This window comes from Oncorhynchus kisutch, linkage group LG17, assembly GCF_002021735.2.
Source record: "Oncorhynchus kisutch isolate 150728-3 linkage group LG17, Okis_V2, whole genome shotgun sequence".
Taxonomy (NCBI): Eukaryota; Metazoa; Chordata; class Actinopteri; order Salmoniformes; family Salmonidae; genus Oncorhynchus; species Oncorhynchus kisutch.
The window spans coordinates 29918072-29934694 of NC_034190.2; the positions used below are offsets into that span (position 1 = coordinate 29918072).

Genomic DNA, 16623 nt, shown 5'->3' on the forward strand with positions numbered 1-16623 from the left:
GGTGCGGGTACAGCGGAGGTAAGCCCAGGCACTGGGTGATGATGAGAGAGGTTGTATCTCTGGACATGCTGGTAGTAATGGGTGAGGTCACCGCATGTGTGGGAGGTGGGACAAAGGAGTTATCAGGGGTATGAAGAGTGGAACTAGGGGCTCCATTGTGAACTAAAACAATGATAACTAACCTGAACAACAGTATACAAGGCATATTGACATTTGAGAGAGACATACAGCGAGGCATACAGTAATCACAGGTGTTGAATTGGGAAAGCTAGCTAAAACAGTAGGTGAGACAACAGCTAATCAGCTAGCACAACAACAGCAGGTAAAATGGCGTAGACTAGGCAATGGGGCCAACAGATAAAACAAACAAGCAGAATGGAGTACCGTGATTTATGGACAGTCCAGCGTGCATCAGCTATGTAGCCAAGAGATCAGTGTCCAGGGGGCAGCGGTGGATGGGGAAGGGAAGCTGGACTGGCGAGTGTTATCCAGGTTAAAAAAACGAACAATGACTAAATAGCTTGTAGCTAGTTAGCTGGTTAGCTTCTGGAGGTTCTTGAGTGTGTTCTAAAAATAAATAAAAAATAATAGCGATTCCGTATCACATTGGGTGAGGCAGGTTTCCGGAAGGTATAAACAAATTAAAAGTCAAAAGAGATAGAAAGTAAATATGGGTCCGGTGGGCGTTTGGGACGCGTAGATTCAGGCGGTTAGCAGGCCTGTGCTAACAAGCTAACAGTTTGTAGGCCCGGGCTAGACAAGGTAGCAGTTAGCGGACCGGAGCTGGACAAGCTAGCAGTTAGCAGGCCGAATTAGCAAGCAGGGAGATAGCGAGGGCTAGAGAGTTAGCCTTTGGGGGACGTCGCGATGGGGTGAGTCTGTTTATTCCTCTTCATGCGGTGACATCGATAGACCGGTCGTGGGCCCGGGTATTGTAGCTCAGGAGTATGCTACGGTGGTAGCGCAGGCCGGGCTAGCTTCAAGCTAAGTGGGTGGAAACGCTAGCCAGGGGTAGTCGTCCAGGGTTGCGGTTTAGCTAGATAGCTAGTTGTGAAGAGGGCTATGCTGCCAACAAACACATTTAAAAATTATATTATTACCCTTGTTACAGGTCACTAGATAAATGCACTACTGGCATGTAAATTCAGCTAATGATAAATCTGTTTGGAAGATATGACTGCACGCTAGCAATGTTCCCAAAGATCTGATAGAGATTACTAATGAAATCCTATCTAGTACTAGTATGTAGCAGCTAGACTAAATAGGTGAAGTGAATATGCTTAATCATAGATGACTGTCTGATGTTCTTCCAAGAACATTGTTGTGCTGATGTGTGTTAAGCTTGCTGTGCCTCATTCTGATCTCTTTGTTTACCGTAAACTCAACAAATCATTTGAATGGGTGACTCTACCCTTGTGTCTTTGTGAATGACGTTATTACTACAAAAGTATACGAGCCCACGTTATAGTGGTTTGAGTTTGAGTTTATTTTTTATTTTTACAGGGACAGTGCACATTAATCAACGTTTCAGTAAAAGTGCCGGTTTTAGCCAGCCGGCTAATTTTCAACCGCAGTCCCTGGGCAGGTTATTAAAAACAATTACAATATAGACAATAGCAACATAGAACAGGCAAGACATAGCAACATAGGACAAGCAAGACATAGCATACAGACAGAGCAACATAGGACAAGCAAGACGTAGCATACAGACAGAGCAACATAGAACAAAAAGCAGCAAGACAAAATTCATAAAAGCAACAAAGTGTTTCCACACCTCACAAGCTACAGACAACAGACAACATGGAAAGCGGCAACACACAGCTAGGGACCATGTTCACAAATCTGATTGACCTTTAGCCATGTCTTCAAGCATTTTGTGAAATTGTGATATGTGGTGCAGTTATGTGTGTCTGATGGCAGTGTATTCCAGACATGGGAAGCTCTCACAGAGAATGCAGATTTGGTAAACACATTTTCACAACAAATGAATGTACCTTAGTACCATCCCCAAAATTCATAATTTGCAGTGGATGAGACCACTCCCAAGAAAGCCTTCTGCATAATGCTGTCACTAACCAGGTTTCCATCAAACCTTTTATGTGAGTAAAGTACATATTGAATAAACAGCTCTTATGGAAACAACACATTTGTCCGTAAACTTTACAAATGTTGACAAAACAAAATACAAATGTTTTTTCTTCTTCATTGAACCTTAATCCAGGCGAGTCATTTAAGAACACATTCTTACTTACAATGACTATTTAAGTTCTGATTATTGCATGCCAAGACCAATGCAACATTTTTTGTGACAAAACCATGGTGGAAACTCATTTAACCTATATTATTTATTTATTTATTTGGTAAATGTAAATTTAACCGTAAAAGTTATTTTTATGCCCACTACCTCATCACGCACAGCCTTTTATCCGCAACAATTCCATTTGATGGAACTTCTCTGGTGGGAAAATGTGCATATTGTTTTTTATGTATATTCGCATGCAAATCTGTTGCTAATTGGATGGAAACCTAGCTAGCGTCATCTTTATAAATGTTGTTTGCGTGTTAAATTGTCAAGTTTTACAAGCACAACAACAGTATATTAATTGATCACTTGTAACTATGCTCCATGTTAGCAACCAGAACTAAAACCACAGAGTAGTTGAAACAATAACTCATAATAACAAACTCATACGCTGAAACTTGGAATGCTGCTGCTCGTGGCAAGATGAGAACTTGGCCGTTCACCAGAAACTCAGCACTCTTGGATCTGCATTCCGATGGTCATAAGAGGTTGATTGTCAGAATCAATCCACCAACCATCAATTCACTCTCTCAAGGAAGTTATATTTTATCATAAATAAATAAATAATAAATAAAAGGTGATATTTGACTACTGATGAGATGGCTCCGGTCTTAAGTATCGTGTCATTGTATTAAGCCACAGTCATGAAGCCTGTACACATCTTAATAATATCCGATTATGTCTGATATAGCCTAACACTGGAAGCTTTGTGATGGCCTCCTGGCTTCACCCTCCTACCTGGTACAGCAACAGTCAAAACTGGTTGACGTGATCTCATTACAACTAGAAATGGCAGTTTTGCCCTCTGGATAGTGATGGGGGGGGGGGGGGGGGGGGGAAATGTCATCAGCACACATTTCGCAATATTATTTTGGACCATATATATTACTTTGACTCAAATTATAATGATTTGTTTTGTTGCTAGGTAGCGTTAGCTAGCGCTAGTCGTCTGTATCGGCGCCAAAACTCAGCTATTTGTCATCCTATAACTTGTTTTCCATCTTCTTTTTAAATAAGGAGCCAACTTGTTTTTAGCACTTATTTCCTTGACTGATCAAATCTCATTTTCTCACCTTTGGGATGGAGTCCCTTAAGAATGAAAATCACAAGGCTCTAGGGGCGGCAGGTAGCCTAGCAGTTAAGAGTGTTGGGCCAGTAACCTAAAAATCACAGGTTCAAATCCCAGAGCCAGTGGTGGAGGGTGGAAACATCTGGCATTCTGCCCTTGAGCAAGGCAGTCAACCCCCAACTACAACTGCTCCCCGGGCGCCAATGACGTGGATGTTGATTAAGGCAGCCCTCTGCACCTCTGATTCAGAGGGGTTGGGTTAAACGCAGAAGACACATTTCGGTTGAATGCATTCAGTTGTGCAACTGACTAGGTATCCCCTTTCCTTTCCTAGTCTCATGAGAGAATCTGTTGTCTCTGTCTCATTGAAACCGATTGAGTACAATTAGGTGCAAACAGAACACCATCAATCAAGCTGCAAAACAAACTAACCACAGTGCTGACCCTGCCCCCCCCACACACACACACACACACACACACACACACCTTTCTTGCATTAAAGACTATTTTATAAAAGGCCAACACTCTCTTACCAAATGGGTAATCTTTGCTCAGAATTGTATCAACACACCCCTCTTGCTACAATTGTCCACAATGGCATCACGATGCCATTACATTTCCTATAGGCCTACGTCTCTCTCTAATGCTCTACGGTAAACCTATCCTCTGCAAAACATAATACAGAAATACATCCTAACTCCCCCTGAGAGACTTGAGTGGCCTCAGAGCCTGGCTAATGGTTTCTGCCAGAATGGAACATTATTCAGAATTCAAGCAAAAGCAAGCCTGTTCCTCCATCTTCATTGAAACCAGTTTTCCACACCACACCAGGAGCTAGGTATTACAGAGTGAATTAGACAGGACAAAAGGAGGGCATTATTTCGGCTTGACATTAACAATGTTTGAATACGTGGATGGAAGAGCAAACACAACGGAGGAAGACAAGGCATCATTTGGGTTGGAGGCATCTTCGAAAGCTTTTAAGCGCCTGAAATGCATGTTGAAATATGTAGGCTAATACTGCAGGTCACGTGAAATCTGGGTGATGTTTTGTTTGTGTACGAGTCCGTTAATGAGAATGTCCTTCTACCCTGTGTGTGAGTCAAGAAAAAAAGCAAATGCAAACCAAATGTGGAGGCAGCAACATTTACTATCTTATTTGGCTAGCTACATTTGACTGTGTATTTAATCTTTTTTTCATTATTTTTTTTTACTGCGAGTCGCATGTCAAATGAAGACGTATCAGATGTTTTTTCCTTGTTTTACTATCCTTGAGGGGACTTTTGGGGATTGAACAAACTCACCCCATCTCCATATATTCACTTTCACGCACAGATTCCCTAGCCACCTGACTCACCAAAACACACCATCCCCCACAAACACCCCAGACACACACTTTCACTGCCCTCCACACACCCACCCACCCAAATTTAAAAACAACCCCCCCCACTCACCCTCTGCCCTGTGGAGCTCCAGGGCCAGCTGCTCACGGGCACGTCCCTCCTCCCCCAGCCTTTCCTGCAGATCCTCCTGCCGCCGCAGAAGATCGCCAATCTCCTGGTTGTGATGGAAGGACTCGCGCATCAGCTCCGTCTGGGTGATCTGCGCATGTTCCAGCTGATCAGGGTTGGGAAGATAGGTGGCGAGACAAAGACCATTACTTTAGTGATCAAAGAGCATTTGAGGAAATACTTGAGGTGGAGAATAATTCTGAATAAAACATTGAGATACACAAAGCCTTAAAGTAAGTTTGTCCACACAGACTGACTCAGTTTGTAAGAGTGTGGCACTAGCAACACCAGGGTTGTGGGTTCAAATGCTCCTGGGATCACATGTACAAACAAATGTATATACTCAGTGCACTATAAACTGCTTTGGATAAAATAATCTTCTAAAATGGCACATGGCATATTATTAAATACAATCCCATGTCATGAATGAATGAATACTCTGCTGTCATTTACAGACATAACCTCTCTCTACGGACAATATGCTGAGCCTTGTGACAGTAGGTATAATGGGAATATTTTATGATCACCAGTCATGGTTTCCAGTTAGTGTCCAAAGTGAAAGTAAAAAATGAGGACCAATCAATCAAAGCAGTAGGCCCACTTAAGGATAATGGGTGGAACAAAACTACACTAGCACATAAGATACACAGAGGGTTCACAACACACACGGCCTGTGTGGCTATGCTTAAATGAGTAGGGAATCCCAAAAACAACTACAGGGCAATGCACAAAGAGGTGTGGAGAAGGTTAGCCGTATACAGTTCAGTGGTAAGTCCCGAGTTGTACAGTGGCACATCATGACAGTGTAAATATTTTCTCACTCGCTTCAAACACTCACATACAGAACCTGCATAGCTAAAATTAGTAAACCTACACCCCAGTTTGACATTCATCAAGGAACTAACAAACATGTATGACCTGTCATTTAATTCTTAGCCCTTTAACTTTGAAAACGGATGACAGGTCTAGTAGACATTGCACTGTGACGTGTTCACAAAAGCCTTCTATCCTGGCTGAATTAGCATGGAATTGCTCTTCTGCAATAAACCACTGACTTGCACAATATATACACACACGTATGTGGACACCCCTTCAAATGAGTGGATTCGGCAATTTTAGCCACTGCAGTTGCTGACAGGTGTATAAAAATCAATCACACAGCCATGCAATCTACATAGACAAACATTGGCCTCACTGAAGAGCTCAGTGACTTTCAGAGTGGCATCGTCATAGTATGCCACCTTTCCAACAAGTCAGTTTGACAAATTTCTGCCCTGCTAGAGCTGCCCCGGTCAACTGTAAGTGATGTTATTGTGAAGTGGAAACGTCTAGGACCAACATCGGAAACGTCTAGGACCAACAAGAGGTAGACCACACAAGCTCACAGAAAAGGGACATGAAGCTTGCCAAAATCATCCGTCTTCGGTTGCAATATCACTAGAGTTCCAAACTGCCACTGGAAGCAACATCAACACAATAACTGTTCGTCGGGAGCTTCATGAAATGGGTTTCCATAGCCGAGCAGCTGCACACATGCCTAAGATCACCATGCGCAATGCAAAGCATCAGCTGGAGTGGTGTAAAGCTTGCCTCCGGAGCAGTGGAAACGCATTCTCTGGAGAGATGAATCATGCTTCACCATCTGGCAGTCCGACGGACGAATCTGGGTTTGGCAGATTCCAGGAGAACGCTACCTGCACCAATGCATTGTGCCAACTGTAAAGTTTGGTGTAGGAGGAATAATGGTCTGAGGCTGTTTTTCCATGGTTAGGCACCTTCTACCAGTGCAGGGAAATCTTAACGCTACAGCATACATTGACATTCTAGACAATTAAATGCTTCCAACTTGGTGGCAACAGTTTGTGGAAGGCCCTGTCCTGTTCCAGGAAAATGCCCCCATGCACAAAGTGAGGTCCGTACAGAAATGGTTTGTAGAGATCGGTGTGGAAGAATTTGACTGGCTTGCACAGAGCCCTGACCTCAACCCCATCGAACACCTTTGGGATGAATTTTAATGCCGACTGCGAGCCAGGCCTAATCTCCCAACATCAGTGCCCGACCTCACTAATGCTCGTGGCTGAATGGAAGCAAATCCCCACCGCAATGTTCCAACATCTAGTGGAAAACCTTCCCTGAAGATTGGATGCTGTTATAGCAGCAAAGGGTGGACCAACTCCATATTAATGCCCATGATTTTGGAATGAGATGTTCGACGAGCAGGTGTCCACATACTTTTGGTCATGCAGTGTATAAGCACCACAATTCACATGCAGTTGGTTTTACATAGCGAGACTTCCATATCTCCCACAGCAGCAAAAGTCATACTGCAACATTATGACAACCAGGAAGTAGTCACGCGATCATGCCACCCCAAAATCATGGAGCAATTTTTTGCTCACGTCACATGATTACCTGCTCAGATGAAAGCAGAGTAGGGAGATGTGTAACCTTCATTTTAACTAGGCAAGTCAGCTGACAACGATGGCCTACCCCGGACGACGCTGGGCCAATTGTACGCCGCCCTATCTTGGACTGTATAGGCTACTCACTGTGTTTTTCACTGTATAAGTTGCCCAGTCAAAAAAATACTGCTGTCAAGCAAGTTCACTGTATAACGCACTAGTGTAGACTCCTACATAGGAGGGGTTGTATGTAGGTCATGTTATGAACTGTATACAATAATGGCCAAAATTGCTGTTTAGAACATCAAGTCAGCCAAATGAAAGACACTTTCAGATTAATGAGAAAGAGTAACTGTCCAGACTGAGTCATATTTACTTCACTAGTTATACAGTTCCATATAGGTTACATGGAAGGTCAGCAGCTGAACGTAAACTTACTGTATAGGGTGGCGTGGGCAGGGAGATCTTAGAGATCACCTTAAGGAGGTGACCATTGGTCCTGTGGTTGACGTGCGAGATTTGCGTCTGTACCACCACAGAGTTTTTCTCATTGAGGATGCTGGAGAGGGGGAAAGGTCGGGGCAGGGGCACGCGAGATTCCACCTCGTACACATCCTGATCTTCCCCTTCCACCCACATTGCCTGGTGGCTCGAATTCCAGTACGAGCGGTAGGAATCCATTGTGGTGGACAATTGAAGGGTTTTCAATTAGCAACTAGTGTATCCTTGTAGCGCCCTCCCTTCCCTACAAATTTCCACGGATTGTATGAATTCGCCGGTGATCCTTTCAGCATCTACAGTGCACCTGCTGCGATGGATGGAGTCTTCAGCTGAGACTAGCAAAGCAGGGGGAGAGCCCAAGAGGGAAGAGCAGCAGAGGGCAGATGAGTCCCGACTACGTAGCCGGGCTTTAGACAACAGTCTCTACAGAGCTGCCAGGCACAGAGCCTTGGGGAAACACACTGGCGTCTCAGTTCAGAATCAGAACCACACGCATAGCGTGCTGAAGAGACAATAAAAGGTCCCAAGTAAATACTGAGAACTAGGTCCTCTCATGAAACAAAGTTTCAAGTCATAAAAGAAAAGATACCGGTAGTGCTTCTCCTTGTGTAGGAGAAAAGTAATCCTTTGTGGGGTAGAAAGTCCAAAGTCACATATTGTACCTGGGACAAAAAGGCATTCCTGAATCCTGGCAGTGATTGAGGGGGGGTAAAATAAAGCAAGACCTAGCTTTAATATCCTGTGCACCTCTGACAGACTTTTCTCTCTGTCTGTTTTGCTCACTATCTCAGAGCACAGCGTGACCTTGCCCCTCAGCAGCACTCACTCCCACTCCCTCGCTCTCTTTCTCCCTCGGGAAGCTCATTAACAATTCCATGCCGCCACGGCAACGCAACACCGACCCGCAGGGAAGGGAAGCCTCCCGGTCCGCCCTTAATTGCTTTACACATGGAGCAGCCAACCAAGTGTTAACTCTGAAGCCGCCCGGGTCCAGTGGGGCTCTCGCTGCCCTTCTCCTTTCAGTATCTCTCCCCCTCTTTTGGTCACCCTCTCATTCTTGATCTATCCCTGTAGCCCCCTCTAGTCTCGGTCACCACACTTTTCTAGCTCATTCTAGTTCCATGTCCCTCCCTCTCTCTCTCTCTCTCTCTCTCTCCCGGTCTCTCTTTATACACCAGCCTACATGTCAATGTCTATCTCGGTCTCGCTCTATCCCTCTCGAAACAGACATAAAAGAAGGTTGTGGTCTAAATTGTTCTCCCAGTGTGTTTTGCAGCAGGCAGGCAGAGTCTCTCCCTCTTCACTTCCGGATTGATATCATGGGCAGGATATTGTTCAGCGAAAAGGGGGAGGGAATAGTTAGCGTAATTTCAACCCCCCGGGCTAATGGGGCAGGTATAGCTTTGCAAATACACACACTCCCTCTCCCACACACATATATCCTTTTTGGAGGAGCTTGTCAAACAGGATTGATATTCCGTCAGTGCAGATGAACTGACTGAGACAGGTTTCCTAAAAAATACCGCCGTAGCCGCCCTGGTCTCGCGAGCAAGTGAACCGTAAAACAGTCATGGAATTACACAATCAACACGTTAGCCTTAAATGTCACTCACTGATCTATGTATAATACAAGGGTAAGTGAGCAACACCTGCTACAGCAAATTATTTCCAAAGCCAAACGACAAGACACTTAACATTCCAGAAAAACACATTACAATCAAGCATAATTCACACGACCAGGCCCTACAGACAGGAAACAACGATCCACGATCATTCACTCACAAAGAACTAATTAGTCCATTCTGTCAGGAAAGAAACCATTAAATGGGTAGTTCGGGATATTCTCCAGTCATATGAACACGTATACATTTTTTATGCATCTGTGACCAGTATGAAGGAAATTAAGAGGTAGTTTCGTGAGCCAATACTTGAGAAATTCTAGGTGAGCCACACACTCTAGGAGCTCAGATGCAATATTTTAATAACCTACGTTTCGACAAACAAGCTGTCATCATCAGGGTAAAATGACAAACACTACAGGGTGACTAGTTTATATAGTGTCAAAGGACAAACACAGGTGTCTGTAATCATTGCCGGGTGTGGCCTGATATCATTGGTTCATTCTCAGATATAAAATAACATACCACAAACACGAAAGGATAGCATACGATCATAGATACAATTTGGCAACATAGGTCTACAAACATTTACAATAGCAAAATCACAATAATCACAAGAATGGCTTCAGATCAAAGTCTACGTTGAGAACAAAGGGGGCAAGTGTCTTTAAATTAAAGATCCAAGCAGCCTCACATATTAACAATAAATTGTCAAGGTCACCCCCTCTTCTAAGGAGGGTGACGTGTTCGATGCCGATATAATGTAGGGACGAAGTGGTTTGCTTCTAAAAAGAGGTCAGCAACTGGATAAGTCGAGTTTTTGCACCTAATGGTGCTACGATGCTCCGAGATAGATAAAGTAGATAAAGGGCTTCATTGCCCAAATCCCCAATATCCCTTTAAATTAACCAGTAACGTTAGGTCTTGTGAGGACATAGATCTTGAATGATTTGTGAGCTTGGCTTCCCATCACTAGGCAGTAATCCCCAGTTTGAAGTGACACAGTGTTTGACATGTATTCGAGTATACCCTGGTCAACATTCCAAATATAAAATAGGCTTTTTATTGATTTAAGGTTGGACCGTTGGCAACTTCACACTCACCCACTGATTCAGAGTACACAAACCGGTGACTTTTATTGGGCTGTCCGGGGTAGGGAGCAAGAGATATTGCAATGACCTCCACACACAGACACTCAGTTTATCGGTCTGTATAAAAAAAAAACTAAGGTTACAAGTGGCTTGTTAGGTCTTTAAAACGCCTGATAGATGCAATCACCTCTTTTACATGTGTATTGGAATAGGCCTACCGTATATCATACAACATGCTTCAATAGAAGTTCTCACACACAGGTTGCATGCAAAGTTCAGCCTTTGCATGAGGAAACAGTCAAGGGGCCCGAATACTTTCCGAATGCACTGTATATACAGTTCCAGGCAAAGGTTCAGACACACCTACTCATTCAAGGGGTTTTCTTTATTTTTACATTGCAGAACAATAGTGAAGACAACAAAACTATGAAAGTACACACATAGGATCATGAACTAACCAAAAAAGTGTTAAACAAATCCAAAAATATTTTATAATTGAGATTCTTCAAAGTAGCCACCCTTTGCCTTGATGACAGATTTGCACACTTGGCATTCTCTCAACCACCTTCATGTGGTTGTCACCTATTATTCTACAATGTAGACAATCGTAAAAAGAAAAGAAAAACCCTTGAATGAGTAGGTGTCCAGACTTTTGACTGGTACTGTATATATAAACACTGGATTGGCTGACGCTATGTATTGGCCATTGAAGGGCTATGAAGGCACCCGTCGGCCATATTGGCACTCTCCAGTGGCACTTTCCAGTGGCACTCTCCAGTGGGAGCATTCATAAGAATGAACGGAATTCTACAGTATTTCAATTAAATGTTTCAAGAACAAAATTACAACTATTGCTTGTTGTAGCGGGGACAGTAACATTAGCACTAAGGAATATGTTATATTTGAATAGAAATGTTACATTTGTATGTTTAGCTCACATAATATAATTAAAACATATGCATCAAAGTGTCAGTAATAGAAGAAATGTGTCAAAAACCAAAAGGTAGACATTAAGAAATACATTTCAATAACTTCAAAAAAAATGTTTTACAATCTTTTTTTTTTATAGAGGATTGCCAAGCTGGCTGTGCGGTGGCTACAATACAGTGCCTCCTGTCAGTCATCCAGGGTTTATACACATCATTGTGTGGGTGTCTACTGTGTGTGTGTTCGTAGGTGGGAAGAGTTAGCCAAATTATTTTGCCAATTAGCTTCTGCCGGCTGGTGTGCCGACCGTGTCGAGTTGGTTTGACTTTGGATAGCCTATCTCCGGGGCAAGTTAGTGACCGTCAAATTACACAATGTAATGAGAATATTTTCATGTTGCACACCTTTTCATTATCATTAAATGCTTTCAAAAAGTGTATATGAATTTCTCCAACTTGGTTGGTTTAAGGCTTTTAAGTTATGGAAATTTGGAGCTATTGGAATCTTTACATTGTCCCATGAACAATTGAAGTCGGAAGTTTACATACACTTAGGTTGGAGTCATTAAAAATGGTTTTTCAACCACTATAGTATAGTATAATGTAGTTCTGGCCAGTCGGTTAGGGACATCTACTTTGTGCATGACACAAGCCATTTTTCCAACAATTGTTTACAGACAGATTATTTCACTGCATCACAATTTCAGTGGGTCAGAAGTTGACTGTGTCTTTAAACAGCTTGGAAAATTCCAGAAAATTATGTAATGGCTTTAGAAGCTTCTGTTAGGCTAATTGAGATCATTTGAGTCAATTGGAGGTGTACCTGTGGATGTATTTCAAGGCCTACCTTCAAACTCAGTGCCTCTTTGCTTGACTTCATGGGAAATTCAAAAGAAATCAGACAAGATCTCAGAAAAAAAAAAAGTCTGGTTCATCCTTGGGAGCAATTTCCAAAAGCCTGAAGGTACCACGTTCATTTGTACAAACAATAGCACGCCATTATAAACACCATGGGAACACGCAGCCGTCATACTGCTTAGCTGCTCAGCGAGGAAGAAGCCACTGCTCCAAAACCATCATAAAAAAGCCAGACTATGGTTTGTAACTGCACATGGGGACAAAGATCGTACTTTTTGGAGAAACGTCCTCTGGTCTGATGAAACAATAAGGGAACTGTTTGGCCATAATGACCATCGTTATGTTTGGAGGGAAAATGGGGAGGCTTGCAAACCGAAGATGACCATCCCATCAGTGAAGCACGGGGTTGTCAGTATAATGTTGTGGGGGTGCTTTGCTACAAGAGGGACTGGTGCACTTCACAAAATAGATGGCATCACGAAGGAGGAAAATTCTGTGGATATATTGAAGGAACATCTCAAGACATCAGCCAGGAAGTTAAAGCTTGGCCACAAATGGATCTTCCAAATGGACAATGATCCCAAGCATACTTCCAAAGTTGTGGCAAAATGGCTTAAGGACAACAAAGTCAAGGTATTGGAGTGACCATCACAAAGCCCTGACCTCAATCATATTGAACATTTGTGGGCAGAACTGAAAAAACGTGTGCGAGAAAGGAGGCCTACAAACCTGACTCAGTTACACCAGCTCTGTCAGGAGGAATGGGCCAAAAATCACCCAACTTATTATGGGCGCTTGTGGAAGGCTACCCAAAACGTTTGACCCAAGTTAAACAGTTTAAAGGCAATGCTACCAAATACTAATTGAGTGACCCACTGGGAATGTGATGCAAGAAATAAAAGCTGAAATTAAAATCATTCTCTACTATTATTCTGACATTTCACATTCTTAAAATAAAGTGGTGATCCTAACTGACCTAAGACAGGGATGTTTGACTAGGATTAAATGTCAGGAATTGTGAAAAACTGAGTTTAAATGTATTTGGCTAAGGTGTATGTAAAGTTCTGACTTCAACTGTAAATTGTGTAATTTACAGATGCTCCCAACTAGCCACATAGGGATATTTAAAAGTCAGTGCATTTCCTTGAATCTCTTCTGAGCTATTTTTACATGCACAACCACTACACCATGAGTAATGCTTGAATATAGGACAAACAGAACAGAAGATGCAGTATGATGCAGAAACTGTACCACATTTTAATGATGTATAAAGTATCTCTTGGCTGGCAGAGGGTACACACACAGTGAATGGGCAGTAGTAGCCTTTAGTTTTTATTTAACCTTTATTTAACTAGGCAAGTCAGTTAAGAACAAATTCTAATTTACAATGACGGTCTACCCCGGTCAAACCCTCCCCTAACATGGACGCTGCTGAGCAGATTACGTGCCACCGTATGGGACTCCCGATCACAACCGGTTATGATACAGCCCGGGATCGAACCCAGGTCAACAGTGACACCTCTAGCACTGCGATGCAGTAGCCTGAGGGGTAGGAGTCATCGGAGTCCAGCTGGATTATAATAGGCTAGGGGGAGGAAGAGAGACAACACTCTATGCAAATCCACGTTTATCTGTAGGCAACCGCTGGGATTGAACCAGCCCTATTGTGTGGTGAATTAATTCTAGCTCCGGCTATATAATAGTGAATAGGATTCTGCAATCTCATCTCTAAAGGGACTATGTGTGAATAGACTAAAAAACCACAGGGGGTTATGATTGTGTAAAATACAGTGTATTATCAGTGAGTGGCCATTTACATGTTTGCCAATAACCTCATGCATGTAATTTATGTATTTGACAAAGAGCGCATGTAGCCCATGTCATTGTAACTTCAAAAACTTTACAGCAACAAGCAACAATACGGGACTGTCAACAAGAGAATGTTTAGGTGATTAATCCATTTCCAACCGTTGTATAGGACTGGTATTTCGCTCACACACAGTTCACGGAATGGTGTATTTATAGTATGTAGCCTACCGCTAGATACAGCAGAGGCTTTAGTTTGCGCCACAATGCTTTAATCAACAGCAGCCTTTTAAATGATGATCAACTTGAAAAAGATAATACAAAATTATAGAACAGATTCATTTTCTGTGTGGTCCAACCTTTGTGCTGAGTACACCACGCTCTTACTAAGTGAACCTTGCTGTGACGTACCTGATTGGTCGTCTCTGTGATGGCCACCAGCAGTTTCTCTACGGCGGCCTGGAGGCGGGAGCTAATATTCATGAGGTACTCCTCATTCTCCAGCTGAAGCTCCGCTCCTGGCAACAGGATGTGGCAGTCAGTCATCATCTGCTGGGACAACTCCAGGTCCTCGTCCATCTCTGTCTCACCCGACCACACGCTCACGTCACCAGCCCCAGTCTCGCTGCCTTGGCAATTCTCAGTGGTTGACGCATCTGGGCAGGAAAAATGGAGGGCAAAGTTAATTGTCAAGAGAATACACTTCATTGGAAAAATTTTTTGTTTTCATTGTCACCAAAATCAACCAGTCAATCATTAAATAATTTTCATCCAAACGGTTCATTTTATGGCAAAGCATTCATCAACAATTATAATATAAGGCATGATATCCCAGGTCTTAATCACACAAGGCTTCCGAGGAGTTGCCCATCCCTTCCTTGGCATAGTAGTATGAGCACTGTCCTTATGTTTATTGGTCACATACACGTATTTTTCAAATTAAATTGTATTTGTCACAAGGTGTAGACCTTAGTGGAATGCTTACTTACAAGCCCTTAACCAGCAATGCAGTTCAAAATAAATATATTTCCCACAAAAAATAAGAATAAGAGATAAAAGTTAAAAATTATTAAAGAGCAGCATTAAAATAACAAAAGCGAGACTATATCCAGTCGTGGCCAAAAGTTGAGAATGACACAAATATTAATTTTCACAAAGTCTGCTGCCTCAGTTTGTATGATGGCAATTTGCATATACTCCATAATGTTGTGAAGGGTGATCAGATGAATTGCAATTAATTGCAAAGTCCCTCTTTGCCATGTAAATGAACTGAATCCCCCCAAAAATGTCCACTGCATTTCAACCCTGCCACAAAAGGACCAGCTGACATGGCAGTGATTCTCTCATTAACACACATGTGACTGTTGATGAGGACAAGGCTGGAGATCACTCTGTCATGCTGATTGAGTTTGAATAACAGACTGGAAGTTTCAAAAGGAGGGTGGTGCTTGGAATCATTGTTCTTCCGATGTCAACCATTTTCACCTGTAGGAAACATGTGCCATCATTGCTTTGCACAAAAAGGGCTTCACAGGCAAGGATATTGCTAACAGTAAGATTGCACCTAAATCAACCATTTGTCTGATCATCAAGAACTTCAAGGAGAGCGGTTTAATTGTGGTGAAGGCAGCTTCAGGGTGCCCAAAAAAGTCCAGCAAGCGCCAGGACCGTCTCCTAAAGTTTTTCAACTGCAGGATCAGGGCACCACCAGTAAAGAGCTTGCTCAGGAATGGCAGCAGACAGGTGAGTGCATCTGCATGCATAGTGAGACAAAGACTTTAGGAGGATGGCCTGGTGTCAAGAAGGGCAGCAAAGAAGACACTTCTCAGCAGGAAAAACATCAGGGACAGACTGATATTCTGCAAAAGGTACAGGGATTGGGACTGCTGAGGACTGGGGTAAAGTCATTTTTTCTGATGAATCCCCTTTCCGATTGTTTGGGGCATCTGGAAAACAACTTGTCCGGAGAAGACAAGGTGAGAGCTACCATCAGTCCTGTGTCATGCCAACAATAAAGCATCCTGAGACCATTCATGTGCCAAGGGAGTGGGCTCACTCACAATTTTGCCTAAGAACACTGCCATGAATAAAGAATGGTACCAACACATCAAGAGAAGATCAACTTCTACCAACCATCAAGGAACAGTTCGGTGACGAACAATGCCTTTTCCAGTATCATAAGGCAAAAGTGATAACTAAGTGGCTCGGGGAACAAAACATCGATATTTTGGGTCCATGGCCAGGAAACTCCCCAGACCTTAATCCCATTGAGAACTTGTGGTCAAACCACAAGAGGCGGGCAAGACAAACAAAAACCCAGAAATTCTGACAAACTCCAAGCATTGATTATGCATGATGGGCTGCCATCAGTCAGGATGTGGCCCAGAAGTTAATTGACAGCATGCCAGGGCAGATTGCAGATGTCTTGAAAACGAAGGGTCAACACTGCAAATATTGACTCTTTGCATCAACTTCATGTAATTGTCAAGAAAAGCCTTTGACACTTGTGAAATGCTTGTAATTAAACTTCAGTATTCA

At 42.9% G+C, this 16623-nt stretch overlaps 1 protein-coding gene across 8 annotated transcripts in view; it reads right to left on the bottom strand.

Annotated features, from left to right (window-relative positions):
• akap9 (A kinase (PRKA) anchor protein 9) overlaps positions 1–16623 on the bottom strand; it is a 137422-nt gene that overhangs the window by 46567 nt on the left and 74232 nt on the right. For all 8 annotated transcript variants that reach the window (XM_031793529.1, XM_031793533.1, XM_031793528.1 and 5 more), the window contains 2 exons: positions 14497–14741; positions 4826–4988 (listed from right to left, as the gene is read on the bottom strand). In XM_031793529.1, the coding sequence (XP_031649389.1) occupies positions 4826–4988; positions 14497–14741 (408 nt within the window). The remainder of the gene's footprint in view (positions 1–4825; positions 4989–14496; positions 14742–16623) is intronic.